At 52.3% G+C, this 24,569-nt stretch overlaps 10 protein-coding genes across 10 annotated transcripts; 4 read left to right on the forward strand and 6 right to left on the reverse strand.

The window, feature by feature from the left end:
* Positions 1-735: 735 nt before the first annotated feature.
* Positions 736-1,615, reverse strand: ACET3X_001480 (uncharacterized protein; the record flags this gene model as incomplete). The annotated part of the gene is made up of 4 exons (XM_069446775.1): positions 736-1,153; positions 1,202-1,300; positions 1,348-1,465; positions 1,513-1,615. The coding sequence occupies 4 exons, from the start codon at positions 1,613-1,615 to the stop codon at positions 736-738; spliced, it is 738 nt and encodes a 245-aa protein (XP_069311722.1).
* A 1,054-nt stretch (positions 1,616-2,669) lies between these two features.
* Positions 2,670-4,265, forward strand: ACET3X_001481 (uncharacterized protein; the record flags this gene model as incomplete). Its single annotated transcript, XM_069446777.1, has 2 exons — positions 2,670-2,972; positions 3,027-4,265. The coding sequence occupies 2 exons, from the start codon at positions 2,670-2,672 to the stop codon at positions 4,263-4,265; spliced, it is 1,542 nt and encodes a 513-aa protein (XP_069311723.1).
* A 2,589-nt stretch (positions 4,266-6,854) lies between these two features.
* On the reverse strand, positions 6,855-7,806 carry ACET3X_001482 (uncharacterized protein; the record flags this gene model as incomplete). The annotated part of the gene is made up of 2 exons (XM_069446778.1): positions 6,855-7,446; positions 7,496-7,806. 2 exons carry the CDS (start codon positions 7,804-7,806, stop codon positions 6,855-6,857), a joined length of 903 nt encoding a protein of 300 aa, XP_069311724.1.
* A 2,110-nt stretch (positions 7,807-9,916) lies between these two features.
* ACET3X_001483 (uncharacterized protein) lies at positions 9,917-12,992 on the forward strand (the record flags this gene model as incomplete). The annotated part of the gene is made up of 5 exons (XM_069446779.1): positions 9,917-10,258; positions 10,309-10,561; positions 10,608-10,865; positions 10,914-12,148; positions 12,204-12,992. 5 exons carry the CDS (start codon positions 9,917-9,919, stop codon positions 12,990-12,992), a joined length of 2,877 nt encoding a protein of 958 aa, XP_069311725.1.
* Positions 12,993-13,341: 349 nt separating this feature from the next.
* On the forward strand, positions 13,342-14,253 carry ACET3X_001484 (uncharacterized protein; the record flags this gene model as incomplete). Its single annotated transcript, XM_069446780.1, has 2 exons — positions 13,342-13,905; positions 13,993-14,253. The coding sequence occupies 2 exons, from the start codon at positions 13,342-13,344 to the stop codon at positions 14,251-14,253; spliced, it is 825 nt and encodes a 274-aa protein (XP_069311726.1).
* A 582-nt stretch (positions 14,254-14,835) lies between these two features.
* Positions 14,836-15,924, reverse strand: ACET3X_001485 (uncharacterized protein; the record flags this gene model as incomplete). Its single annotated transcript, XM_069446781.1, has 1 exon — positions 14,836-15,924. The coding sequence occupies one exon, from the start codon at positions 15,922-15,924 to the stop codon at positions 14,836-14,838; it is 1,089 nt and encodes a 362-aa protein (XP_069311727.1).
* Positions 15,925-16,324: 400 nt separating this feature from the next.
* ACET3X_001486 (uncharacterized protein) lies at positions 16,325-18,965 on the reverse strand. The gene is made up of 4 exons (XM_069446782.1): positions 17,334-18,965; positions 17,111-17,283; positions 16,921-17,059; positions 16,325-16,867 (listed from the first exon to the last, which is right to left on the reverse strand). The coding sequence occupies exons 1-4, from the start codon at positions 18,768-18,770 to the stop codon at positions 16,484-16,486; spliced, it is 2,133 nt and encodes a 710-aa protein (XP_069311728.1). The 5' UTR covers positions 18,771-18,965; the 3' UTR covers positions 16,325-16,483.
* A 286-nt stretch (positions 18,966-19,251) lies between these two features.
* Positions 19,252-21,368, forward strand: ACET3X_001487 (uncharacterized protein; the record flags this gene model as incomplete). The annotated part of the gene is made up of 3 exons (XM_069446783.1): positions 19,252-19,272; positions 19,360-21,045; positions 21,348-21,368. The coding sequence occupies 3 exons, from the start codon at positions 19,252-19,254 to the stop codon at positions 21,366-21,368; spliced, it is 1,728 nt and encodes a 575-aa protein (XP_069311729.1).
* A 453-nt stretch (positions 21,369-21,821) lies between these two features.
* ACET3X_001488 (uncharacterized protein) lies at positions 21,822-23,565 on the reverse strand. The gene is made up of 3 exons (XM_069446784.1): positions 23,287-23,565; positions 22,492-23,233; positions 21,822-22,437 (listed from the first exon to the last, which is right to left on the reverse strand). Exons 1-3 carry the CDS (start codon positions 23,482-23,484, stop codon positions 21,956-21,958), a joined length of 1,422 nt encoding a protein of 473 aa, XP_069311730.1. The 5' UTR covers positions 23,485-23,565; the 3' UTR covers positions 21,822-21,955.
* A 380-nt stretch (positions 23,566-23,945) lies between these two features.
* ACET3X_001489 (uncharacterized protein) lies at positions 23,946-24,563 on the reverse strand (the record flags this gene model as incomplete). The annotated part of the gene is made up of 2 exons (XM_069446785.1): positions 23,946-24,487; positions 24,536-24,563. The coding sequence occupies 2 exons, from the start codon at positions 24,561-24,563 to the stop codon at positions 23,946-23,948; spliced, it is 570 nt and encodes a 189-aa protein (XP_069311731.1).
* Between the last annotated feature and the right edge of the window lie 6 nt (positions 24,564-24,569).

Here is a 24,569-nt window from a genome sequence, read left to right on the forward strand (position 1 = left end):
GGCACCTACACACGCCCGCAAAAGCAAAAGGATTCAGACAAGGGGGACGAGAAGGGCAAAGGCCAGGACATAGCGGGCAAGTCATATTAGTTCGAGCTCAGAGATAGATGTTTAATGGCTGTGTACCTAGTTATCTAGTAGACAGCGAACACTTCCAGGCCGTGCTGAACAAGCTGCACGCCCACGCTGCCGATACCCTGCGCTACGAGTAACCAGAAAATTATCGATGTCAGGGCTGAGTTTCTCCTGTTCGTAAGGTTCCCGCAAGGCTCAGATCTCTATCTGCCAGACACAGAAGCAAAAAACATACAACAGCGGGGATTCGCTAGTGGTCACCCACCTAACTACTAATCCGCCGGTATCCTGCTTGTATATGGCTGAGCGGACGGGAAGCCTAATTTTCAGGATCCTATGGTCGTATGTGGAATGACGGCATCAAAATGCAACTTATAAAGTTGACGCCCGAGAGCAACAGCTCGGGCGCACAATAGCCAAGACTGGTCTGACGCTACCGTGTCTGTGCGCGAGATGATTATGTGTGTCAGTTAAGCACCGCAACTACTATAATAATAGGACTTTGACGCGTTATAACTTCACTACTGCTAGATGGCGCGGTGGATAAGGAAGAAAGCCGATGCAGGGTGACACCGGTGGTCGGGGCGGGGTGGGCAGGGCCAGGCGCTACTGGCATGCCACAAACACAGGACTTTGGCATGAAACAATTGGACACGCTTTTCACTTGATCTCTACCTCATTGGTAACTATTATTTTCGTGCAATCGCTGGGCGACGTTCCACCTGTCCGAGTGCTGGCAATGCAGGCCTGACGCTCGAAGCGCTCGTCTCCATGGTTGTGCAGGATCCTTTCAATGGTCTCCACAGAAGTTCCGTCTAATCTGGGACACAACCTTTCTTCACTACTGACGCGGGTCGTTGTCGAATACAGATTGGGTTTCTTCCCAAATTTGGGCTGGGATCCCACCGTGTACACTTGCAGCTCTTTGTCTTCGGTTGATTGTCCGTTTTCGCCTCGTAGAGGATTTTTGCGTGATGCGTTCGACGAGAGGTACGAGCTGTATTTGCCAATTACAACACGCCAGAACGGCCGCAGGGCAGGGAAACATCCAGCAATGATGAGGACATTGTTCTCAGTCCTGCTTGAGTGAGTCAAAGTCCCTTGTGATCAATAATACTATACTCACAGATACCAGATCGTTATCTCTGACCAAGAGTGTGTCATGTCCGCGACATTGGAGATGCTGCCCATTGCTACGATCTTCATGATGGTTGCGAATGTGCCACTGCCAACGTCAGTAATTGCAACAACAGTGCGGTGAGGTGACCTTACAGGATGCTACCACCCATCAGTATTACAAGATTTCGCTTGTCCTTTCGAGGAATGTTCAAAGTCCTTATGATGAAGTACGGCATTATAGCGCAAAAGACGTCCATCATCGCGTTGTACACTGAGGCTTCAGCACCTGGCAGAGACATTGGCATTCTTCCAACATACCTGAGACCGACTTTCCGACAACATCCAGCATTGCGGGGCTCAAGCATGTGCCCTCAATCTGCGGCCTCCAAGACTTCTGTACGGGCGAACAAAAGAAGATCATGACAGAGCATGAGAGTGTGGAGCCGATCAGTAGGACGACCAGAGGGGCGTACGCGATACACTTGTGCGATAGACACGCCGTGTGCCCTCGGATCTAGGCTGGTAAGCTGAGAGTTACGTCTATTGCATAGTCCTGTGTACTTACTCTCATTAATGCGATGATGATGGAGGCTTTCGTGAAGAAGGCGCTGACGATGGAGAAGCAAGGCGCCAACAGCACGTACATGGTAGCCACAGCCCGATCTTCTGGATCACTGATGTCCCATACATGTTGTCCAAGGCCGTGCGCAGTGCCGGCTGTTACGAGCGATGTACACACTACAGCGAATATCTGATGTTCCAGTAAGTCAATGGCAATCGAACGTAGGACTGAGGTCTAAAGTCAAACCCACCAGGCCAGCAATCATACACCAGTCGTCCCAGCCCAGAGTCGTCGTCACGACTCGTGTGCGTGTATATGATCGCGCTAGGACGAAGATGGCTGAAAATGAGACCAGCATCCACCCAAGAACATTGAGGATTTTTCGATAATCATGCATGTCAGCGGAAAGGAGCAGCGACAAACCTCGAAAACATCACAATGTCACTCACAACACACTCCACAGGGCAGAGCATCGTTCACATACTGCTCCTGTAGATACTGGGTCCAAGTATCAGGGTCATTCGAGCGTGCTATTGCTCGTTCAGGTATGCCAAGCTTGTGCCGTATGACTTTTGTCGCGTCGCACTTTCCTACTGGCCTAAAGTCCTGCATGAGCGTCTCATGAGTATTCATGATTTGATGGCTCAAGCTGTGCCGCAATCCTACACGACGCTACCTAGGTACGCTCGTATTAACCCGGTAGTCCCACGCACTGTCATTGGATGTGACAAAGGACGGGCCGTGGTCCGCCCCACTCAAATTCAGGGAGTGGGACGTATCGAAGCCTCGCATGAGATGAGGCACCGAAAGCTCGAAACATGTCCCGTTATCGCCTTGTATCGCATCTTCGAACAAACAGCGTTTTCCCTCATGCCTCGAATTTCTGGATATAAACCACTCCAACCTAGTCACGATGGCCATGTTATCACCAACAGTCCTATTCGTTGTCAGTCTGTTGGCAATATTGTACCTCTGGCGCCGTATACGACAGGACTCGAATTTACCTCCGGGACCGCCTCGTCTGCCCATTCTCGGCAACTTACACCAGGCTCCCAAAGAAGCAGTCTGGGTTACATACCAGAAATGGGTGGAGCAGTATGGTCCTCTTGTGTACCTCAATTTCGGCGGTACGAATGTGATATTGATTGGAGACAATGAGGTAGCCAAAGATCTGCTCGACAAGAAGGCAATGATCTACAGTAGTCGGCCACGCATGGTAAGTCCCAAGTCCATTCTGCCGACAGCTGTAATAGCGACCTGATATTCCAAGGTCATGGCACAAGAGTTGACGTGCAAGAGCAAGCACATAATGTTCAAGCCATTCGATGGTGACTTTCTCTTGCATCAACGACTAGAAGCTCCTGTGCTCAGCCCGCGTGCGTCAGCCTGTTACACAGCAATTCAGGACCTAGAGAGCAAACAGCTTTTGAAAAACTTTCTTCAATCAAACGACTTCCCCAAGGAGTTTGAGCGTTTTGCGGCGAGCATCGTATATTCCATCACTTTCGGCATGCGCATCATCACCGGCGACGAATGGCAACTTCAGACCAGTCACGAGTGTCTTAAGAACTTCACTATTGCCGGTCAGGTCGGCGCGTGGGTAGTCGATCTCTTCCCGTCCCTCAACAGCCTCCCAGCACCATTGACGCCATGGAAGAAAACCGCTGAGACGTGGTACCAGATGTGGGAAAATCTCCACATGGCCAACATGGAAGACGCCCTTAAGCGCAAGGGATGGAATTGGGCCAAAGAATTCAACAAGTCAAAGGAGGCAAAAGATCTCTCTGCGACAGAAATAGCATGGGACCTTGGTATCCTGTGTGATGCTGGCGTCGAAACCACACAAGTTCAATTGCAGATTTTCATTTTGGCGTGCGTATCCTACCCAGATTGGATTGCTGCCGCTCAGAAAGAGCTCGACGAAGTCGTCGGTACTAATCATCTTCCTGGATTCGAAGATCTGACCAACCTGCCCTATCTTCAGGCTGTGGTGGGGGAAAACTTTAGATGGCGGCACATTGTGCCAGCTGGGATTCCGCATGCTACGACTCAGGAGGACTTTTACAAAGGTTATTTGATACCTAAGGGCTCGATCGTGGTTCCTGTGTTCGCCGCGATGCACCAGAACTCTAGCACTTTTGACTCACCAGAAGTGTTCCGGCCTGAACGATGGATTCAAAAGTCTCAGCCTAGCAACTTTGGATACGGCCGAAGAGTTTGCCCTGGACGATTCATTGCACGAAACTCTCTAGCAATAGCGATGGCAAGGCTGCTTTGGGCGTTCAACATACGCTCTAAAGATGGCGTAAGGATCAACGTATCAGAAGAAATGTTTACAACTGGGTTTGTATCTGGACCAAAACCATTTGTTGCTGTCTTTGAGCCGAGGTCAAAGGAGCGCAAAGATCTCATTGAAAGAGAATTCGACCTGGCCGACAAGAACGTAGCTCATCTTCTAGACGAGGTCAGAGTGAAGCAGATCGCCGTTGGACTGTCGCCTCAAGGGTAGCTTTCTCCAACAAGCATGCCCTATGCAGCTGACAAAAGGCAACAGCTTCTATGTACACGTTGAATAACATACACTATCTTCTAGCTATTCTGTCTATAATACCCTCACCCATGCGTGCGACAAACGATAATCTTGATGAAACCTCAAGTTATGCGTAGTACTCGTAAAGTTCTGACCTGCTAGCACCAGCGTCTTGCGTTAACGATTATGATCCTCGACTGGCTGCGAGCCTCTCCTTGCCCAGTGCCTTTACGGCCCGGCTGTCAGAGCGATGCGATCGGGGGCCGCGGTCCAGGATATTTGGCACAAACCAACACGCGAAACTGACGAGCTGCCGCGATGACGACTACGCCCACGCCCGCGCCTCCGCTAATTGCGCGCATTCACATGGCGCCCATGCTCTTTACTCAGCGCCGTCATGGCCCGGCTGACAGAGCGACGCAATCGAGGGCCACGGTCGTGGATGTTCGGCCACCCTCCAACGCACCGACCGACCCTGTCGCCAAACGAAGGACAAGGGCCCAAGGCGTCACAGGATCACCATTAGAGCGTCACGACGGGCGTTGTTCCGACGCCGGCCATCAGCTTCGCGGCTCTCTTGTCGACCTCGACCCGCGACGCCGCTTCCTCACCACCGACACCTACTGGAAACCGTCGCTCTCTTACGACCGCCGCGCAGTCTCCAACCTGCAGTTCCCTCATCACCAACGTTCCCCTGCCTTGCCCACAACGCCGCACTCGAACCCCTCCTCACACCGTGCTCGCCTCAAGGCCCCACTCGAATAGCTGACGGCATGTCAAACCAAGGCGTCCACCTACCCAAAGAACGAGTCGAGTCGTATGGTTGTGCCACTAGTCTTTTTGGTAGCCTCGTCTCGTTGGACCATTGCAGGAGGTTCAATGGCTCGATCCTGTTATTCGACTCATAAATGCTGAACCAAAAACAGAGATTCGCGTAGCTCGAAACCTGCAGCATGAGCCAAAGGGACTGGAATTGCACGGCAACCTAGTGTGTTGATTTTTCGCGCACCGTTACATGATGTAGTAGCCCCGCGCAATACCCGGCAGGCTTTAGTCGGTGTTCGGAAACAACAACTCGGGCGCACGGGAGCCGAGACCGGTCCGACGCTAGTCTCGATACAGCTAGGATCGTGTTTGTCATCTAGTCATAGGATTTATCCACGGATGCGTCTCTGCACGTTTGCGCATTACGCTGCACCTTTCAATATCAAGATTTTGAACCCAATTCAGCGAGATGGCCGGAAACCCTGAAATTGCCCTGTTCCAGTGTTCGTGGCCTGAATGTACTTCGAGTTACCAGCGGCGAGAACATCTCAATCGTCACGTGAAGAAGCATCTTGAACCAAAAGAGTATGCGTGCCCATACTGTACGACTGTGGTTGGTCGAAGGTACGCGCTCTTGATTTCCATGTCGTTTGTGTAGCGTTGACGTCTAGAGATTGCAGCGATACTTTGGTTCGCCATATTTCACGACACCACAAGGGCAAGGAGTCGTTCCGATCCCGAGCACTTCGGGCCTGCTGTCACTGCAAGGCCCGAAAAATACAATGTAGCACAGGCACACCATGCGAATCGTGCTTTCAACGAGGGCTTTTGTGTTCTTATGGCTCTTCCGCTATATCTGATGACCCTGAGGATAAGCTACAGACACTCTCGACACCCGCACAAATCGCGTTCTGCAGCCCGGATCAGGAAACAACCAACCTTGACAAATACCTAGCCATATACTTTACCCAGTTTCATCCAACATGGTCATTCCTTCACAAGTCAAGTTTTCGTCCGGAAAGAGAATCGCAAGTACTGGTTCATTCGGTAGTGATGGCAGGCCTGTGGTTTAGTAACGAGAAAGGTGCAAAGGAGGCAGCAATTGAAATGCACAAAACGCTGATGGCATCGATCCGGCGTCAGCGCGTATGTATAATGTCCCTGGGATCTACCGCTCAACGCTCACGAAGTCCTGTAGTGCACGTGGGATGATTCTCACTCCGACATAACCAGCGAGGCATCCACTTGGCCCATGGCCACTTATCAGGCGATTCTCCTGAATATAATCCTCCCCTTGACAGCCGATAAACAAGCGTCGAGCACGGTATTGGAGTTTCCTGCGCCTGATCAAGACATCTTGGTCGCTATCGTGAACAGCAGCTTAAAGAGAGGCATGTTCAGCTATACAAGTATGCTTGAACAGTATCAGCAAACAGCTTTGACTCCTCACACTGCTCCCCACATCTGGATCGGTATCGAGGAAGCGAAACGGTTCGCACTGACTTTGTATCATGTGTGGACGATTTATTGTGAAACGCAGATGCCGAGTAATGACGAGTGTCTGGATCGGCTTTCATCGCACAATCTACAGTTTTCTGCTCCCGTAAGTGATGACTTGTGGAACGCAGATACTATACCAGAGCTTGTCACTCTGGTCGAAGAGGAAAAGGCCAATGGCAACCAAATATGCGACAATGAGATGAACTGGATTTGTAATTGGTCATAAGGTGCAGCCTCTGCAGGATCCAGGAACATATTCTACCCGTTTGCGCGTTCCAGAGATTGCGCACAAGATTCCCGACGTCAAGCCTCGGTGTGAGGCAAACTCATCCCTTCCCAGCCAGCCATTTTGCTCGACCATAGTCTCTGTGCCGTACCCCCGCTTTGCCAGCTCTGCAGCTCTCTCTCGTCGCTCTCACCTTGGATGCGGTTCAGAATGGCCACAGCATGCTCGGCACCAGGCTCAAAGGTCGAACCCAGGAAAGGCGGAAGTGTAGCGTAAGCCTCACCGGCGAACCAGAGCCTTTCTGATTGCGCTGACGAAATGGACGTGTCGCCACTCTGATCCCAATTTTCGTCATCGGTCTCTTCGTCGTCGGTGTTTTCATCAAGCTCATGAATAGAGGTCGATCTCATGGTCAGAGGAGCAGCAATCACTTTGGTGATCCAAGGAGTCTCGCACTTTGAGAGCATCTCCCAAACAAATTTCGGAAACTTATTCTTGGCGGCGTCAAGATAATCCTTCCATTTCTCTGCACGTCCCTTGACAAGACGCCCTCGGTCCACAAACGTAGTAATGACATCTTCAAGCTCTCGGTCGGTACCCAGATCGTACGGGTGATACCAACACCATTCGATTACCGCATCAGCGCCGTCAAAGCCTGGCACACCATACCTGATAGTAGTCAGAACACAAGTATCAGATGCTTGAACAGAATACCTACAAGATGATATACTGGGATCCGTGCATCTTGTACCAGACAATCAGGCCTTTCTTGATTTGTTCATCAATCTCCTTTCCTTCATCAACAAAGACATCAGCTGGCACTTGGCCGCGCCAGGCCACGACCTGCTCGTAGCTGGGCACCACACCTGGTGATATGAGCCTTCGTATGGTAGACTGGGCACCGTCTGCGGCAACGAGCATATCAGCTGTCTCTGTTTCGATACGATTGGTGGCTGTCGAGTGGTACGTGATAGTCCATTTGCCATCTTCGTAATGTGCATTGTGCACAGTTGCGCCTATGCGGAGCATTGGGCGTGCCTTGCTCGCTGCTTTCCAGTTTTCCTCGGATTCTACAACAACATCTCGCAGTAGAACCCGGTACACATCGAGCCAAGTAGTCGTTACAACACGATGCTCTTCTGGCACAGGCGTCGTTTCATCTTTTTCCGGAGAAGATATCAAGAGCCGTTCACTGCGTATACAGCGTCCAAGCAAATCAGGAGCAGGGATGTGTTGTTCGAACATCTTTCGGCCCCAACGCCCGAGAGAAAATCCGCCGTTATGCTTTTCCGAATAAAGCGTTTTGTTCTGCTCCAATATGATGACGTCGCATTCGTATTGGCAGAGGTTTGCTACTGTTAGGCCAGTCAGAGAACCTCCAACCGGAGAATTGAGTCAGCAGTGTATCGTTCCAGCACTTTGGCGACCCCATATTCAAGCAGGAAACGGACGAAAACGTACTATTACTAACTTTCGTCATTCAGACATCGCGATACTGAGCGGACATGGTCATGCCAGCGTGTCGAGAAGAGCCCCACCCCTCTGCGCGCTACGAAAATGCTAGGTTTCGGGGAGATTGAGAACGCGCACCCGGCAACACGACTACGATATCCATCAGGGGGACAGGGTGAGCCTGACATCGGGCCGTCTTCATGCCTGATCTGGTTCGCGTCTTTCATGCTCAGTGTCTCGGACGGCCGCTAGCGTGGTAGCGTGAAGCTTCTCCGGCCGATTACGTCAATCCAAGGAAAAAGTAGACACTTTCTCAATTGTACCCTCCTACGGTAAGATCATTGGATGCTGCAGCTCTGAGTACCGACCATGTAGACAATAGGAAAATGATGCTGCGAAAACCCCCTCTGGTGTCTTTATGGTGTTGGACAGTAGATGTACAGTCACCGTCATCTCCAAGCGTGCTCAGTCCTGTTTGAATTGCGATCATCAAATGCGGCCGAGCAACGGTCGCCCCATTCAATCGATCGGATCAACGACTGTTCATACATTCAATTGCAAGACAGCAGCCTCTCAGTCGTACATGGTTCACGTCTATATGCATCTAGAGTTTGCATGAACATTCGGTTCATCGTGCAAAACTCGTTGCGCTTGGTCTGACGGGAACGGAGCAAGTACATCTGGGACGTGCACTTCGAGCACGTTGAGTGTTTCACGCACTTTCGCTGTCTGTTACACGTCCTGCTGCCATGCGCTGCCTTGTATCCAACCACGTTCTTAGGTAGTAAAGTGATATATCCGGGTATTCCTAGCGTCGTCTTCCGACTGATAATTCTCCCATAACCCATCTCCGGTACCCCAGTCGCAGCTTCGTCAGCCAAGAGTGCATTTTGTACCGAGGGTATTTGGTCACTACCGCTGTTGCTTGCCGTGTGCATCTTAGTAATTCATGGAGGCCTGGTACTTTTCATATTTCCTGACTTCGAAGTCGTCCCGAGGTTGTTGTCATCTCTTGGGTTTGACCGATTGTACGAAGCCACGAAAGCCGTATCCGAGCAATGTGTGGCGTTCCTCCATAGACAGTAAAATCAACTCAATCGAATCTTATTTGCAATGATTAATGTGGGAAGACGACCAAGAGCTTACGTTCTCAGACATATGTTGTAGAACTTTTAGCGGAATAGCCCGAGTTATAAACATAGCATACGAGAGTTCTTGCATCGGCCGTTGACGAGCGGTCGCAGATTAGGAGTAACATGGTCGAGGAGACTGCGCAGGTTGATCTGTTCCGGCATACGGTACCTTCTTCGCGGTCGGATTATTCGCGACGATTTGTTGGGTACCAGGTGGGTTTTGCATTCCTGGGGGTAGTAACGATCAACTGTCATCTCGTGGTTCACACGCTCGGATAATGTAGAAAAGGGTCTCGATGACGTCGTGCAGGTGGGTCGTACAGGGGTTCACAAGAGCAACGAAAATCCGGGGGACTCCACTCTCCTTACCCCTAAGCCTCACGAAGCTTCCCGTTCGACTCTCCTTGCTTGTACATTTTCCTTTGGTAGAACGCGGGTCGTTGTTTCTAGTGGTGCGAAAACCCTCAGCATATCGTACAAATTCCTACGCGACAAGAGTTGGGCGCGTCTGTAAGCCATCTCCGGTAGCTCCGCACCCCTGAACCTGAGTCGCGATGCCTGTCAACACCATCTCTGTCGGTGCCGCAGTGACGCCTACGGTTATTCAGACATACCTCTCGCACTACCTCAATCGTCGCCCGCTTGCGCAGAAGCCCACTGCGCATATCTCTTACCACGAAGGCCTTGAGCTTATCCGCCGTTTTCTCCATTATGCTTCCTTCCACACGGTCGACGAACTACAAGCATTCACGTCGCAATGGGTCCCAGTACCGCGTTGGGTGCACGTGAACGTGGTGGAGATTCCGAACAACCTGCTGGAGCGCTCAGCACAGCTACTCAATGCGCAATTGGGACCTGAAGGCATCAAAGCCGTCGGAGGAAAGAATTGGTGGCAGGTCAGGGCAGAGTCAGTGTTCACATGCGATTCAAGCTAACAATCCAACAGTGGAGACGCGAGGGAACAACACTCAAAGCTGAGTGGATCGAAATGCGCAAAGACTACGATGCGAGGAAACAATTGGCCATTACCAAAGGCGACCGTATCATGCTCTACGTTCATGGCGGCGCCTACTTCTTCGGCAGCGTCGATGAGCATCGCTATCAGATGCAACGACATGCGCGCAAGCTCAAGGCTAGAGTGTTGGCGCCCAAGTACAGACTCGCGCCCCAATTTCCTTTCCCATGCGGTCTACATGACTGTAAGTACCTCCATCGATACCTCAGAATGCATACTGACTACGCCAGGTTTGGCGGCCTACCTCTACCTTCTCGAAGAAAAACACGACCCTACGACGATTATACTTGCAGGCGACTCGGCAGGTGGCGGCATGGTCCTGAGCATGCTGGTGACAATGCGCGACCAAGGCATACCACTCCCCGCAGGTGCGATCCTGATTAGTCCCTGGGTAGACCTGACACACAGTTTCCCTAGTCTTGGGGGCGACGACAAGATGGATTACATTCCCTCGCACGGCTTCATCCACAAGCCGAGTATGAGCTGGCGTACGTTGATTTCCTCCATCCTGCTGTCGTACGACTAACACGCTATAGCACCGCCCAACGCCGATGATATGCTCGAAATCGAAAATTCATCCAAGACCACCACCGAGAAGGATAGCAACTCAGCTGAGAAGGAAGATCGTGCCGCGAAGAAGAAGGCCAAGGCGGAGCGCGTACGCGGATACTCAGTCCAATCGGGAGATCGCCCCCCTCTTGCAGACATTGTCGACCCTTCAGTCACCGGGCAAGATGCAGACATTTGGATTGCTTCGAATGACAAATACAGTGTTGGACCAAAGAGTCAACTATCCGTGCAGCTTGAGGATGTACGGGTGGAGATCAAGGACCAGATCCAGATGTATGTGCCAAACCACCTGTTGACACATCCTCTGGTCTCGCCAGTTCTACAACCAACACTTGGAGGCTTGCCGCCTCTACTGATACAGACGGGTGGCGGTGAGCTGCTCAGAGACGAGCAAATCTACCTCGCTCACAAGGCTGCTCAACCACTGGCATACGTACCACCCCCATCCAATAATCAGACCGCCGAATCCATACAGGCTCAAGTCGCCCGCTACAAGCCCACCAATGTTCAGCTCCAAGTTTGGGACGATCTGTGTCACGTCACACCTACACTCAGCTTTACCCGACCAGCAAAGCACATGTACCGCAGTATTGCGCAGTTCGGTGCCTGGGCACTTGCACGAGCTCAGAAAAAGTCCATCGACATCCTTGATGACGACGACATATCTGTCGTGAGCAAGGACTCAAGTACCTCGTCAGATTCGGATAGAGCAGGCTCTGGGTCATCGTCAGATGATCCCAAGTCTTCGAACGCGCAGGCCAATCGTACGAAGACGGAGAAGAAGGCCACCCAAGATGCACGTGTGGGCAGAGCTGGTGATCCCATCCCACCATTTTCGAGCCACATGATCCGCCAACGTATCGACCGACACGGCCGTATTTATGCACTTGCACCGAAAGAGGAACTTCCTGCTTTGAATATGCCCAGCATTGATGTCGGCGTACCAAAGACAGGGCCTGTGAGCAAATGGATGAAAGCGCAAGCTCAGTGGAACAACAAGTTCTCTAAACAGAAGATCAAGATTCAGAAACAACGTATCAAGGACATGCAAAGAGGTTTCGAAGGTTTTGAGGGTGAGACGCCACCGCCCACGGCCTTGGCTGGTAGAAGGATAAAAGGCATGAAGGCCGAGAAAGCTGCAAAGAGGAGTTGGGGCATGTCCATGTGGTCTGGCTGGGGTAGTAAACACGACGAAGCCACCGTAAGTGCACCGTTTCTGATGACCTGCAAAGGGTAATGTTGCTAACACATCGCAGATCGTACGCGAGAAGAAAGCAGACCAAAATCCCGACATCGAAGCCTCTACCTCCGTCCAAGATCCAGCCCACACCTTGGACGGCACCGCAAACAGCAAGTCTGAACGAAACCGTGCCGATGGACTCGCCGCTGCAGATGTAAAACGATCCCGCTCACGTTCACGCCACTCGGCCGTCACAGACAGAGGCCAAACCGAACTGCCCATGGACGATCTTACGAAAATCGAATCGATTGTCCCGCATCCTGGTCTGGCTGAAGCAACGACGCTCGCTCCAGAGCGTTCCACATCACCCCTTGCATCTCCTACAAGCGAGCTCAGCAGCCCTGGCTTGCCACCGAATATCATTGTTTCGGACAACCCTAGAAATGACAGTACTGTGATTCCGGCGACTGACACGCTGACTACACGCCCGACGGCGGGTGGTATAGCGTATCCTTTCAGGCTCAAGGTCAATGGACTGGATGGGAAGGACGTTAATGCTAGTACGCTCACGCTTGCGAGTGTGAACATAACTACGCCTCCTGCTGTTGAGGACGCGCAGAGTGAAGAGAAACAGCTTGGTAGTATGGGTATGGTGGCTGAGAGTGTCAATGAACAGGTTTTGAAGGAGGAGAGACCGCATGTTGAGCGGTACTTCACTGCTGGCCAGGGCGCGGGACTCTTTAGCGGTGGTGTCCCGGAGGCAAAGCTGGGAGAAGGAGAGACAGAGGAGAGGCCGGGTGCTGAAAGGTTTGAGACTGCGCAAGAAGGGCTGGAAACACTTGCTGCTGCACGTGAGAAGCAGTGAGATAGCAAACGAGCTTAAGACGACGAGGACAGCTAGCTCATATCATTTGTAGATACCCCCATTTTCTTTCGTCCATAGTTCTAATACAAACGTACACACAGGATCAGCCCTTCAGTTTCTTCTTCCCGCCTAATATCGCACTGCGTTTTGTAATGGAGTGACTAGGAAAGCTTCGCATTTTGTGATGACTTCATCCCGCAAGTGAACCTAACTTCGAGTGGACCTCTTCTCGGAGATAACGTAACTCCGCATAACACCACCCCGCCTTAACGCTCTTCATTCTCGATCAACCAAAAGATAACTTCTCCCGCGTTTCTTTCAAGCCAAATCGACTGTTTTGGACGTCACAATGTCAGTCTTCCGCTCCTCGGCCCACGCCCTCATCACAGGCGGCGCATCTGGCGTCGGCTACTCCGTCGCACAACTCTGTCTAAAACACGCAATGCGTGTTTCGATTGTTGATTTCAACCAATCTTCCCTCGACTTTGCGGGCAAGAGCCTCAAAGGCGAGGTAAAACTTATCAAAGCCGACGTATCTTCACGCCAAGACTGGGCATCGATCCGCGAACAAGTTGGTACAGACGTCGACTTCCTTATGCTCAACGCCGGTGTAATCGGAAAGGGAACATGGGGCGACGAAGACTACTTTGATAAAATCCTGGCTACCAATCTAGGCGGTGTGGTTAATGGACTCAACGCCTATGTTCCTTCGTTCAAGGAACGAGATGGGAAAGGGCCGTCGGCAATTGTGATAACGGGGAGTAAACAGGGTATTACGAATCCACCTGGTAATCCCGCATACAACGCCAGTAAAGCAGCTGTGAAGAGCCTCGCCGAGCATCTGAGCTATGATCTGAAAGATACGAATATTGGTGTTCATTTGTTGGTTCCGGGGTGGACGTTTACTGGTCTCGTAAGTCATCCCTTCTTCAATTCGGCGCTATGTTTTGTCACCCATTCTACGTGTACATCACTCTTCCATCACTGACATATACTGCAGTCCGGGAATGCGCCCGGCTCGGAAAAAGCGAAGCCGGAAGGCGCATGGTCAGCAGACCAAGTTGCAGACTACATGTACGCTAAAATGCAGGCCAAGAAGTTTTACATCATTTGTCCCGACGACCAGGTCACAGAAGAGACGGATAAGAAACGTATGTTATGGAGTGTGGGGGACATTGTGAATGAGAGGCCACCTTTGACTAGGTGGAGAGATGAGTACAAGGAGGAGGCGGAAAAGTGGATGAAGGAGCAGAAGGTGTAGAGACAGGCTGGTATAGTGCATATTGATCAAGTCCACCTACGATTCTGTATCAACTACCCAGTATCAGCTACGGAACAGATTCGTTGATAGTGGTTAAACTCGAGGTCAAGATTTAGAACAAGACATAAGCTAGTGTTAGTATATCTAACATCTTACAGATTAGTAGTATGACGGGTACGGTCGTGAAACTAAGCTTGAACGTGGAACAGATGTTATGCTAGCCTTGAATTTACTACATTCGTTTCTATCTAATCAAATTTACTTACATGCCACTCATCTAAGCCCTTGTGTATCCAAATATACCTTCGCAACCAGCTGAAGATAACCCGATCGGCTGGGTGTACGGGTAGTGCTTGTTGGTGCCTCTAAGGCGGCAGACTGCACGAGTGCTAATCTACTTGGAAATTATCATTATTCGAATGCACATCTGTCGTAATCTCGTTCGATTCGAAATACTAGAAATTACTAACGTGACGGATAGGAAATGGGGGTATCATATGCTCCTTGACCCAAACGCCGGCCAATGCCATAGTAAAATCACGAAGGGGTCAATCAATCATCAGCCCGTATATGAGCATAAGATCAATCGGAATCGTAGTCCACCAGAGACCCAAGCAGAGCAGGCTTTTTGGTTAGTGCCTCAACGTCTGCTTTCTCGGGCACTGCGCCTGCACCCCTCCCATCAGTATCTCTCTTCCTCTTCAGTATGCCTAGGTTGACTCTCGACACTGGCATGCTATTACTGCTGTGCAGAAACGGATCAATCGTGGCTTTCGTGTTTCCGACTAGTGTCTGCTGCAGTCCCAATCGACTCTTCTCCTTGGCTATGTCCGCCTTGAGCTTCTTCGTCGGGGGTATAGAATGACTAGCCTTGTCGTTTGTAGCCTTCTCCTCCACCTTGGTGTCTGCGAAAAGAGGTTTCCACTCCAATTCCCCAAGCCTGCGGTGGTCTGTCGCCGTGGCACCAAACTCGACTAACCTAGCTCTTGTACGGTCTGCCTCAGTCTCGTCCACGATATCAAGGCCCAGACTGAACTTGTCTCGCATGCCCTCTTTGTGTTTATCTTCCTTCTTCCAAGCTCTCCTCTTTTCCCGAAAGTCCCTCCTCAGTCTCGCGTTAACCTCGTAAGGGTCCCTCCAGACCTCCGCCTTATCATACAACTCTTCAACTCTCTCCTTGTTCTTCTTTTCAATCCCTTTGTCCTCCAACTTCCCCTCTAGATTCGCAAAAGCATCCTCCCTCCTCTTCTGCTTCTCTTCTTCAGTCAAGAATTTGAGGTCTCCCTCCGCTAACGCCTCATCGCCCTTTCCGGGAGGCCCATAATCCCTTCGCCGTGCCCCTTCTGTAACAACGTACTCGCTGTTCTGCGGATCCGTTCTAATTTCCCACCATCCACCACAAGCACTGTGTTTCATGCGAAAACTCCATATGGGCGTGCTGTGGTAGTTGCCGACTTTCTTCTTCTCGGCGTTGAAACGTACGCCTTGACCGATAATGGAGGGTGGGCTGCAGTGATCACACCACACGGCGAAGGGGAGTTCGAAGCGGACGGTGAGGATGCCCTGGGAGATTTTGTTTGCGCGTTTGCCAAGTGGGTGTGAGGAGTTGTTGAAGCTTGGAGGATTCGAGGCGTCGGGCGGGTAGTACCGCCCCATGTTGAAGCCCTGCATCGTGGGCGGGTGCGTGTGGGGATCTGCGCGGCGTGCGCTGAGTTGTGCTGACGGCTTTGTTCGGTGTTGGAGTGACGCAGTCGCGAAGTTTGGCCGCGGGAGTGGATGACGTAAGCATAGACCGCTGGGATCGCGACTCTAACGCGAAGAGGCTCCTGGTAAGAGGACGCAGTATGACGTCATGCATTCATCTACACGCATCCAGTTAGCCCTCCGGACATGTCTTTGTGCATGAGCTTTCCCGAGTTGGAAGGTGAATTAAGGTTGCTGTTGATTACGGCACTAAAAGGCTTGTCTCGTTGCAGTTTTGCCACGACCAACTCCGATGACCTTACGAATATGTACACAAAGACTGTAAAGTAACATATAACGTGAAAGATTTCATGTATGATTTCGAAAGAATAGTCGCAGTCATATTGTTTTGGATGTTTGGTCTATGCTGGCCTTGCGTCCAAACGCTGTCGATCCACAGGCTACGTGGTTCCGGTAGCAAAAGGCTTCGCCATTACCCTTCTTCCAGATCTGTTTGTCCCCGTCATGCTACATTTTATTCAAAACCTTAAGCCTCGGTGTCCGTGATGAGCTTGGTGATCTTGCCAATGGCAATCGTCTGACCTTGATCACGGAGCGTGAACCTACCCAGCTGCGGGTAATCCTCGAATCGCTCTACACAGATGCTTCCAGCGGTACCGGTAACTTGCAGGCGTGCAATAATGCTCATGCCCTTGGTGGCGAATCCTGGTGCTTTCTTCGATTTGCGTCCAGTGCCCTTCTCTAGCTTGTGCAACAGGGCGGTAATGGTAACCTCTTCTTGTGCTGCATGGACGTGGAGCACACAGTTGAATCCGGCTGTGAGGATAGACTTGATGTCAAGGAGTACGACCTGGGCCTCGAACTGGGAGACACAGTGGACAGGTCGCTTTGGTGAGCAAAGAACGTAACCCTTAAAAGAAGTCAGCTAGTGATCTTAGGCGAAGCATCGATCAAGCTACTTACAAGCAGAATATCTTCTTCTTCAATACCTCGGAGTCGCACGCGAATTTGGTCACCGCAAGTCGCGCCAGGGATTTCGTCTTCCTGTTCACCGTACAAGGCAGAGATGTGGATTGTTTGTCGGTTAGGCATCATGAGATACCTTTATGTGGTTAGCAAGCAGCCGATGGTGATTTATCAAGACGTGACCTACTTTTGCTCCTTCTTGATAATACCGGACTCAATCTTGCCTTCGATCATCGTACCCATGTCCTTGTACTTGGCGGCGATGGGCATCATGAATGGCGCATTGAGCTTACGTTCGAGCGCTTGCATGTTGTCGAGGTATTCAAGCAGAGATGGACCGTCATACCATGGCGCCAGTTCCTATTTCTGAAGTCAGTTCACGTCTTATGTACAAACGACCGGTTGCTTACCTTTGGTACACGGGTCTTGATACCAGTGAATGTCTGTGCGCTGACCGGCATCATACTGATGTCGGTCTTTGGGTTGTAGCCGAGACCCTTCAAGAAGGCCACTACCTTGGTGGTGCACTCCTTGAATCTGTCTTCGGACCACTCAACGGTCGGGTCGTCCATCTTGTTAACAACGATGAGAATCTTGTTGACACCTTGGGTCTTGGCCAGCATAGCGTGCTCTCGGGTTTGGCCACCCTTCTCGAAACCCGTCTCGTACTCTCCCTTACGGCCAGAGATGACGAGGATACCGACATCTGCTTGCGAGGCACCACTGATCATGTTGGGCACATATGTCTTGTGGCCTGGTGCGTCCAGAATGGAGTAGCGGCGCTTCTCCGTCTCAAAGAAACCTCGACCGACTTCGATAGTCTTACCCTGCTGTCGCTCTTCCTTGTTCAAATCAAGCGCCCACGAGATGTACCAGGTTTCACGGCCGGCGTCCTTGGCTTCCTTCTTGTACTTGTCGAGAGTTCGCTCGTCGACCATGCCGGTCGATATCAGGATACTGCCACCGAGAGTGGACTTTCCTGCGTCGACGTGGCCCAAGAAAATAATGTTGACGTGCTCCTTGCCGTAGATTTCAGCAAGAGTGGCTTCGTCAACCACCTCCTCGACCTCCTTCTCAACGTCCTGTGCCGCCTTCTTCTCAACAGCCCTTTCCTTGGGTGTTGGGCTATTGCGCCCAGAGGATGGGGTTGGCGAAGTCCTGCCAGAGCCTGCGGATGCTGGGGTGGCCTCGCCAGTCTTTTCAATGGCCTTCGCAGCGGTGACCTTGGTACCGGCTTCAGGGGCGCCCTTCTCCTTGTCGGCCTTTTCTTTCGCGGCCGATGGCGCGGCTGGTGTGCCGAGACTGAGGACCTTTGTGCCGCCTGCCTTCTCGACCTTTGGTGCTGCGGCCTCGCCTCCGATGGACAAGACCTTTGCCTTGGGTGCGCTGTCGCCGCCAATTGAGAGAACCTTTGCTTTGGGGGCGTCCTTCTTGGCCTCAGCAGGCGCAGCACTGTCCGAGGCAGCCACGTCGTCGCCTCGCTTTGCTATTCTTACGGGGGCCTGGCCTTGCTGCGGCTGCTGGGCCTGGAAGTTTTGCTGGTACTGCTGTCCATATTGTGGGTAACCTCCCTGCTGCCCACCGTACTGTTGCCCGTATTGTGGGTAACCCTGTTGTTGCTGGTAGCCGCCATATTGCTGTTGGTTGTACTGGTTGTAGCCACCGTATTGCTGCTGGCCGTACTGCTGGTAGCCACCGTAGCCACCGTAGGCTTGGCCAGGGACGAAAGCGCTCGCGCCCGGTGTGAAGGACTGCGCTCCCGGTGTGAAAGTGGGCGTGTTGTTGAGATTCATGCCCTGCGCCTGCTGCGCGAGGCGTTCCTCCTCCTGCTCCCAGTTGTCGGCCATTGTGACGTCGGTCGTCGCAGGGATGAGTCGTGTGGTTGGGTTGGTAGGGTAGCGACGGCGGGCGTGAACGGCGCTGCGGGGGCGACTAAATCGCTCTTGTCAACGAGTAGGCGAGAGGGTGCGTGAATTCGACCCGCACCCAAAGAGCGACTACGGCAGTATATAAGTGGATGGGCGTCGAGTGTCGTCGGCGAAAAGTGAAAATGTGCCGCGTCGTTGCTGCCCACGCAAGATTTGGCGGGGTCGCTTTCGGTGGCTGAGTGGGGCTGACCCAACGCCTCGCTGCCTAACATTGGTTAGGGCTCCTAGCAACAAAGACACTCACAAACACACAAACACTCACATTCCTTGTCACATGTCACAATTATCCCTGGTTGCCTTCTCTAGCAACCCAACACTCTGACCTCATGCTTCATCCAACCGAAACTTCTCACCACCCAACCGTTGCCATACAAGGGTGAAACCCAATCGATAGGTCAAGATGGAGTCGCTCCTCGCAAATGTATGACTATGCTTTGACTCCCAACACGTCATAGGCAGACATGGAGCTATGATTCTCGTATCCACTGCTCATGCTGACGTGTGATAGGTTACCAAACAGGCTATGAGCTATGCCATCAGAAGCGGCATAGCGATTACCAGCCACTATGCGCTCAAGCAATGCGGGCGACTGATGAAGACAGTCGATGGCCGTGAAAAGCAAGAGCTCGCCAATTTGCAGATAAGATTAGACTCCAAAATCAAAATCATCTCACCAGCCATCGACATGATAGAGCTGATTGCAGCGCGCGGAAACACCTCGCTGGAGTCTGCTGTAGGACTCACCAAGTCTCTTCGCTGGGACATCCAGACATTAGGCAGCCGTGTGGAAAAGGCTGTTGCCGAAGAGCAGCTTGCGAGAAGGGGCAGCTCCAAGGCCAAATCACGGGATCAGAATGACGTTGAGCTCAAGATCATCATTGAAGAGATGAAGCGATTGCTGGAGCGCATCGAAGACGCTGTGCCACTCATTAACCTGGCTATCACAACATCCGGCACTAGTCTCTCCACCACTCTCCCGGCTACTGTATCGCCCTCGCGGCTCCTACAGGCCAGCACCTTCCTCACTTCTGGTGACATGCAATATTGCGCGACAAAGCCCAGAGCTCAGCAGATTGGACCGACCTTCACCCTCTCCGTGTATATGTTGTTCGCTGGGTATGCTCATCGAGCCCACGAGGACGACATACGAGAAACAACATGGAAGGAGGTTATGCATAAAGCACGTGTTACGCTTATGAGGGTTCCGCTCGATAATGTCTACGACTACCCCACACCTTTCGGACAAGACAGCAGGCGGGCCGATGAGGCTAACCACCGCCATATTCCCTCTGATAGTGTGTTGCAGGAGTTTGCTTATCAACTTCTTATCGTCGAAGACTTGGATGACGGCCGTATGCACGAGTTCGAGGATGGCGAACCCCAACCAGGGCCTTACGATGGTGTGGAGCAGGCTGGTGTTCGTGAGATCATACCTATTCATGAAGTCTCCAAGATATTTTACGCCGACACGGGCAAGATACTGAACATTGGTTCCGACAACGAGACGAATAACCCAATTTTGTTGTTGAAGCGAGACGTCGATGCAGCGCCGCCACGCCGTATGATGGAACGTGATACGGAGGGACCTGGCTACGAGTCAGATGACTCACACACCATTGGCGACGACGGAGAAGATGCCGAGCAAACAGAGCTGGAAGAACAACTCCGACGCGAATCGACACCACATCTCGAAGAGCAAGCCCCACCGGAGCCTGAACGACCAACGTACCCCTGGCGACTACCTCCCACGCTGGATCTAGAGTGGATGGCATTTGAGGTGTACACTGAAGACCCGACCTCCGATTCTGAAATCGACGAAACAGAAGATTTGACCGAAGAGACCTCTTCGCTGTCACCAGAAGTTACGCCTACGCCACCCGATTTCCTAGGTCGCTTCTCTGCCCTCAACCTTCGTCCTAGTACACCCACTTCTCCCAACCCAACACCCCACAACCAAATCATTCCGTCTCCAGAAAAGGCTTCGGCACCAACACCGCAGTATCAGCAACGAGTCCCAACGTCCTTTCCCACTGTTAAGACGTCCTTGTCCCTACTGGAAATGCTTATTCGCCTTACTGCTCTCCAACAGTTTCAGCAATCCTCCCACCTGGCCATTCCAGATGAGTTCCTCAACTTCTTCCTCTCAGATAGTAGCACAGTAGGGGCAGGTGGCGACGCTGAACTCAGGCGGAGGGTAAGGAGGGAAGCAAGGATGCGAGTTGGATTTGATCCGTATGATGAGAGTCCGATTAAGAGGAGAGGAGAGGAGTATCTGGAGCATGAATTGCATGAGCATGAGCATGCGCAAGAGGGTAGGAACGAAGATAGTTCTCCATATGACGATGGAGATACGCTGACTGGAGATGGTGGTGATGGTATTGGTGGGAGGTATGATTACGACGGCTACCCCATTGGCCATCGTGCGTCGTCGCCGTACTCCCGGTCGCGAGGTAGCACACCTGGCCCGCCAAGTACACCAACCATTCCAACATCCAGTCGCTCGAGATCCTCAACTGACATCTCACACACCGGAAGGCAAAGCCTAGGCAACGTCTCCTCACCGAGTCCACTTCTCAGACGAGCAACCACACAGCCAGGTCAACATCACCGTCAAGCACCTCAGCTTCGCACACTGAGGCAACCTGGCTTTTCACAAAGGGCGGGCAGCGCAGCGGAACCTCGTCCATCTAGCAGCATATCTCCTGACACACCCCCTAGCAGTGTGGCCAAATGATGAAGAGCTCGCCTATCATGAACAGTGGATGGGGTTTTCGTGTGGTTTTGCGTTCATCAAGCGATACATAGCATTATGACGGCGTTCGAGATACCATTTGCTTTATCTACAGGGTCCACCTTTATGTAGCGTAGTATGGCATAGCATAGCATAGCATAGCGAGCGAGCGAGCACTCATGATCAATTCTTTCATGAACATAAGATAAATGTAAGAGCATTTCACATCATTTGTAAATCCTGTCAACATGCTCGCTCTGAGCCCAAGGAAATCAACTGAGCAAACACACGACATGCCCATACGCCATAAACACCCAAAGTCGTATTCACATATCCATCATCTCGCTTGTCCATTTCCCAGCCTCCTCCCTGCTTACTCCCAGTCCTCCTCTTCGTCACTCTCCTCAGCCACGACCTTCTTCTTGCCATTTCCATCTCCTACACTGGGCGTCCTTGTTGTCGTTCCAGAGACGACATCGTAACTGGCATCGCTGTCTGCCACGCTTTTTTCATCGTTGGATCGACGGGGTTGTGCTGTAGTTGCAGGTGTTGTTGTGGCAGGTTTGCTCGTTTCGTCGGTAGGTTTGAGGGTCTTGACGGAGGCGGTCAGGTCGGCTGGCTTGGGTGCGCTTGTGGTTGGGGCCGGGGCAGGTTTTGCGGTAGATGGGGTTGTGCTGGAGGGCTTGGTCACAGTAGCGTTGTCGTCGTCGGAGTCTTCATCAGAGTCTTCTTCCTCGGAAGATTCCTCTTCCTCATCCTCTTCTTCATCGTCGTCTGATTCCTCTTCCTCGTCTTCTTCTTCTTCTTCAGAGTCTTCGTCCCAGGCTACTTCTTCGTCGGCGGCGGGTGTGGAAGCTGTGAAAAGAGGTCAGCGCTACATGCATCTTCAGGACACCGAACTCAACATACCCTTGAGCATCTCCCTCCTCCTCTGCTCCTCGCTCTCAATGACATGGCGCAGGAAATAGTATCTGCACCAAAAGACCTTGTATTCGACCTTCTCCGGCACACACTTCTCCATGGCACTCCTCAGCTCCTCATGCTTCTCGAGATCCTTGGCAATAGCCTCGGTCTTCTTATCCACATCAAAGGCCGCCTTCCACTTCTCCCACTCCGGGCTTGCAGGATCTTTGAGGAAAGAGTCGAGCGTCGAGTGGATGACATGGAGCTGTGCGTCGAAGCGCGTCGCGTGAACAACCTTCTTGCCGCTGCTATCCTTGGACTCGAAGAGCACTTCACCGTTCTTGTCAGCTTCGGAGCCCGCTTCGGGAGGCGCGATGGTGACGGCGTCGCGGAGGAAGTTGCGGATGTTGCTGCCGAACTTGAGGAGGGCTTCGTCGGCTGCGTCTTCTGCCTTTTCGACGTCCTTGAGCCGTTTGGCAGCTTCGGAGCGGAAGCGCGATAGTATGCCCTCTGCTTCCTTAACAATGTCTGCGGCAAGGGACTCGGGACGGTCGGGGTGGGCTTCCGTGTCTTCCTTTGGCTTGTCGGCAGAAGCGTCCTTGTCGGTGGGTGCGGATTTGGAGGCCGAAGCGTCGGTGGGCTGGAGGGAGATTTTGCGCGCATGGCTGATGATGTTGGACACACTAGCCGTGGCGTTCTTGGTCAATGGCGCATATTGCTTGCTCGCGTTGTCGTAGTATTGCTCGCCCTATGCCACACGCAATTAGAAGGGGCGCGCACAGCCACACACGGCCATCTTACCTGCTTCTTAACGTTGCCCAGGAACCCTCCCAGACGCGCCGCCCATGGGCTGCTTGATATGGCTTTGTAAGCATCCTGGATCTCGGCGTTGAAGTTGCTGGCTGTCCCCTGGTGCGTGTTATCGCCGCTGGCCGACGACTGCTTGGTGGGGTCCTGCGGGTAGCTCTCCTCCTGGATGTGGTCGTAGGCGGAATCCATAGCTACGATAGTCCAGAAGGGAGGCAATGTGCAGGTGAGTTGTGTGTAGGGTGGGAGCTAAGGATGTTGTCGTGGTCGTCCGATCAGTCGGTCAACCAAGGGTTCAGTCAACTGCGGGCGGGGCCATCATCATGCTCCGCAACTCACGCTAGTCGTTTGGCGACCAGATCTTCCTATGCCCTACGACACGCTCGCGTTACACAAAGACATGGCCATGCAGCCGACATGAAGGAATCCTATTTGTTCGAGCGCGAAAGCTCTCGTCTGTTTTGTTGCTCAGAGCATGCTACACTAGATCCAACGCCTTAGCTGCCCGGTGCTGATGTACGCGCTGTCTACGCGGACCTCGCTGTCCTGCGCACCCATCATAGATGCGCGCAGTCGTCGCCCGAGCCACTACTAGCATTCCCTCTTGCCTCGGCTGGCCTGGTATCGTTCCTCATATTACACAGTCCCGCGTCTCACCTCTTCTTCTTGCCAACCACCTTGGTGAAGCCATCATCGTCCACCTCTGGCTCTGGCTTCGGTTTCGCAGGCACAAGCGCAGGCGCTTCGCCCATCTCAACATCCTCATCCTCTTCGCTCTCCTCATCCACACTGTCCCATTCACCCTCTTGGTTTGTCTCTTTGACATTAACACTCCCAGTCGAAACCTCTTTTCCTTTGCGCTCTTGCCACTTCTTCTGCAGTGCATCCACCGTCGCTGTGTTTCCCTCGCCGATCTCCTTCCGTATCGTCATAATCTCGCGCGCAACGGCGACCTCGGTCTCGTCTTCTACTCGCACGCCAAATTCGTCCTCGAGCACTTGTAAAAGGACGACTTCGACATCTTCCGCGTCTGTCAGAGGCTCGGCTGCGAAGAGTTCTGAGATTTGGCCTGCGAGCCAGTCGCGTTTATCTGAAGAGTCGGGGCCGCCCCATTGGTTTTGGACGGCGACGGTCAGGTTTGCCCAGTTGAAGAGCGCGTGCCAAATTCCGAGGTCGAATTTGTTCTGGTATTCCTCTGGGGACGGTGTCAGAAAATTACACATATTTCTGCGCGACTACCTACCTGCGATTGGGCCGAATGCTGAAGACATGTTGGA

This window comes from Alternaria dauci, chromosome 1 (genome assembly GCF_042100115.1).
Source record: "Alternaria dauci strain A2016 chromosome 1, whole genome shotgun sequence".
Lineage (NCBI taxonomy): Eukaryota > Fungi > Ascomycota > Dothideomycetes > Pleosporales > Pleosporaceae > Alternaria > Alternaria dauci.

What these genes read in the sequence shown, in the direction of transcription:
- ACET3X_001486 (XM_069446782.1), bottom strand. Translation starts at nt 18,770, where the DNA reads ATGGCCGACAACTGGGAGCAGGAGGAGGAACGCCTCGCGCAGCAGGCG. An exon ending in TCAAGACCCGTGTACCAAAG is followed by an intron (nt 17,284 to 17,333) that starts GTAAGCAACCGG and finishes CTTCAGAAATAG; the next exon opens with GAACTGGCGCCATGGTATGA. An exon ending in ATTATCAAGAAGGAGCAAAA is followed by an intron (nt 17,060 to 17,110) that starts GTAGGTCACGTC and finishes AACCACATAAAG; the next exon opens with GTATCTCATGATGCCTAACC.
- ACET3X_001488 (XM_069446784.1), bottom strand. Translation starts at nt 23,484, where the DNA reads ATGGATTCCGCCTACGACCACATCCAGGAGGAGAGCTACCCGCAGGAC. An exon ending in TGGGCAACGTTAAGAAGCAG is followed by an intron (nt 23,234 to 23,286) that starts GTAAGATGGCCG and finishes CGTGTGGCATAG; the next exon opens with GGCGAGCAATACTACGACAA. An exon ending in GAGGAGGGAGATGCTCAAGG is followed by an intron (nt 22,438 to 22,491) that starts GTATGTTGAGTT and finishes CTCTTTTCACAG; the next exon opens with CTTCCACACCCGCCGCCGAC.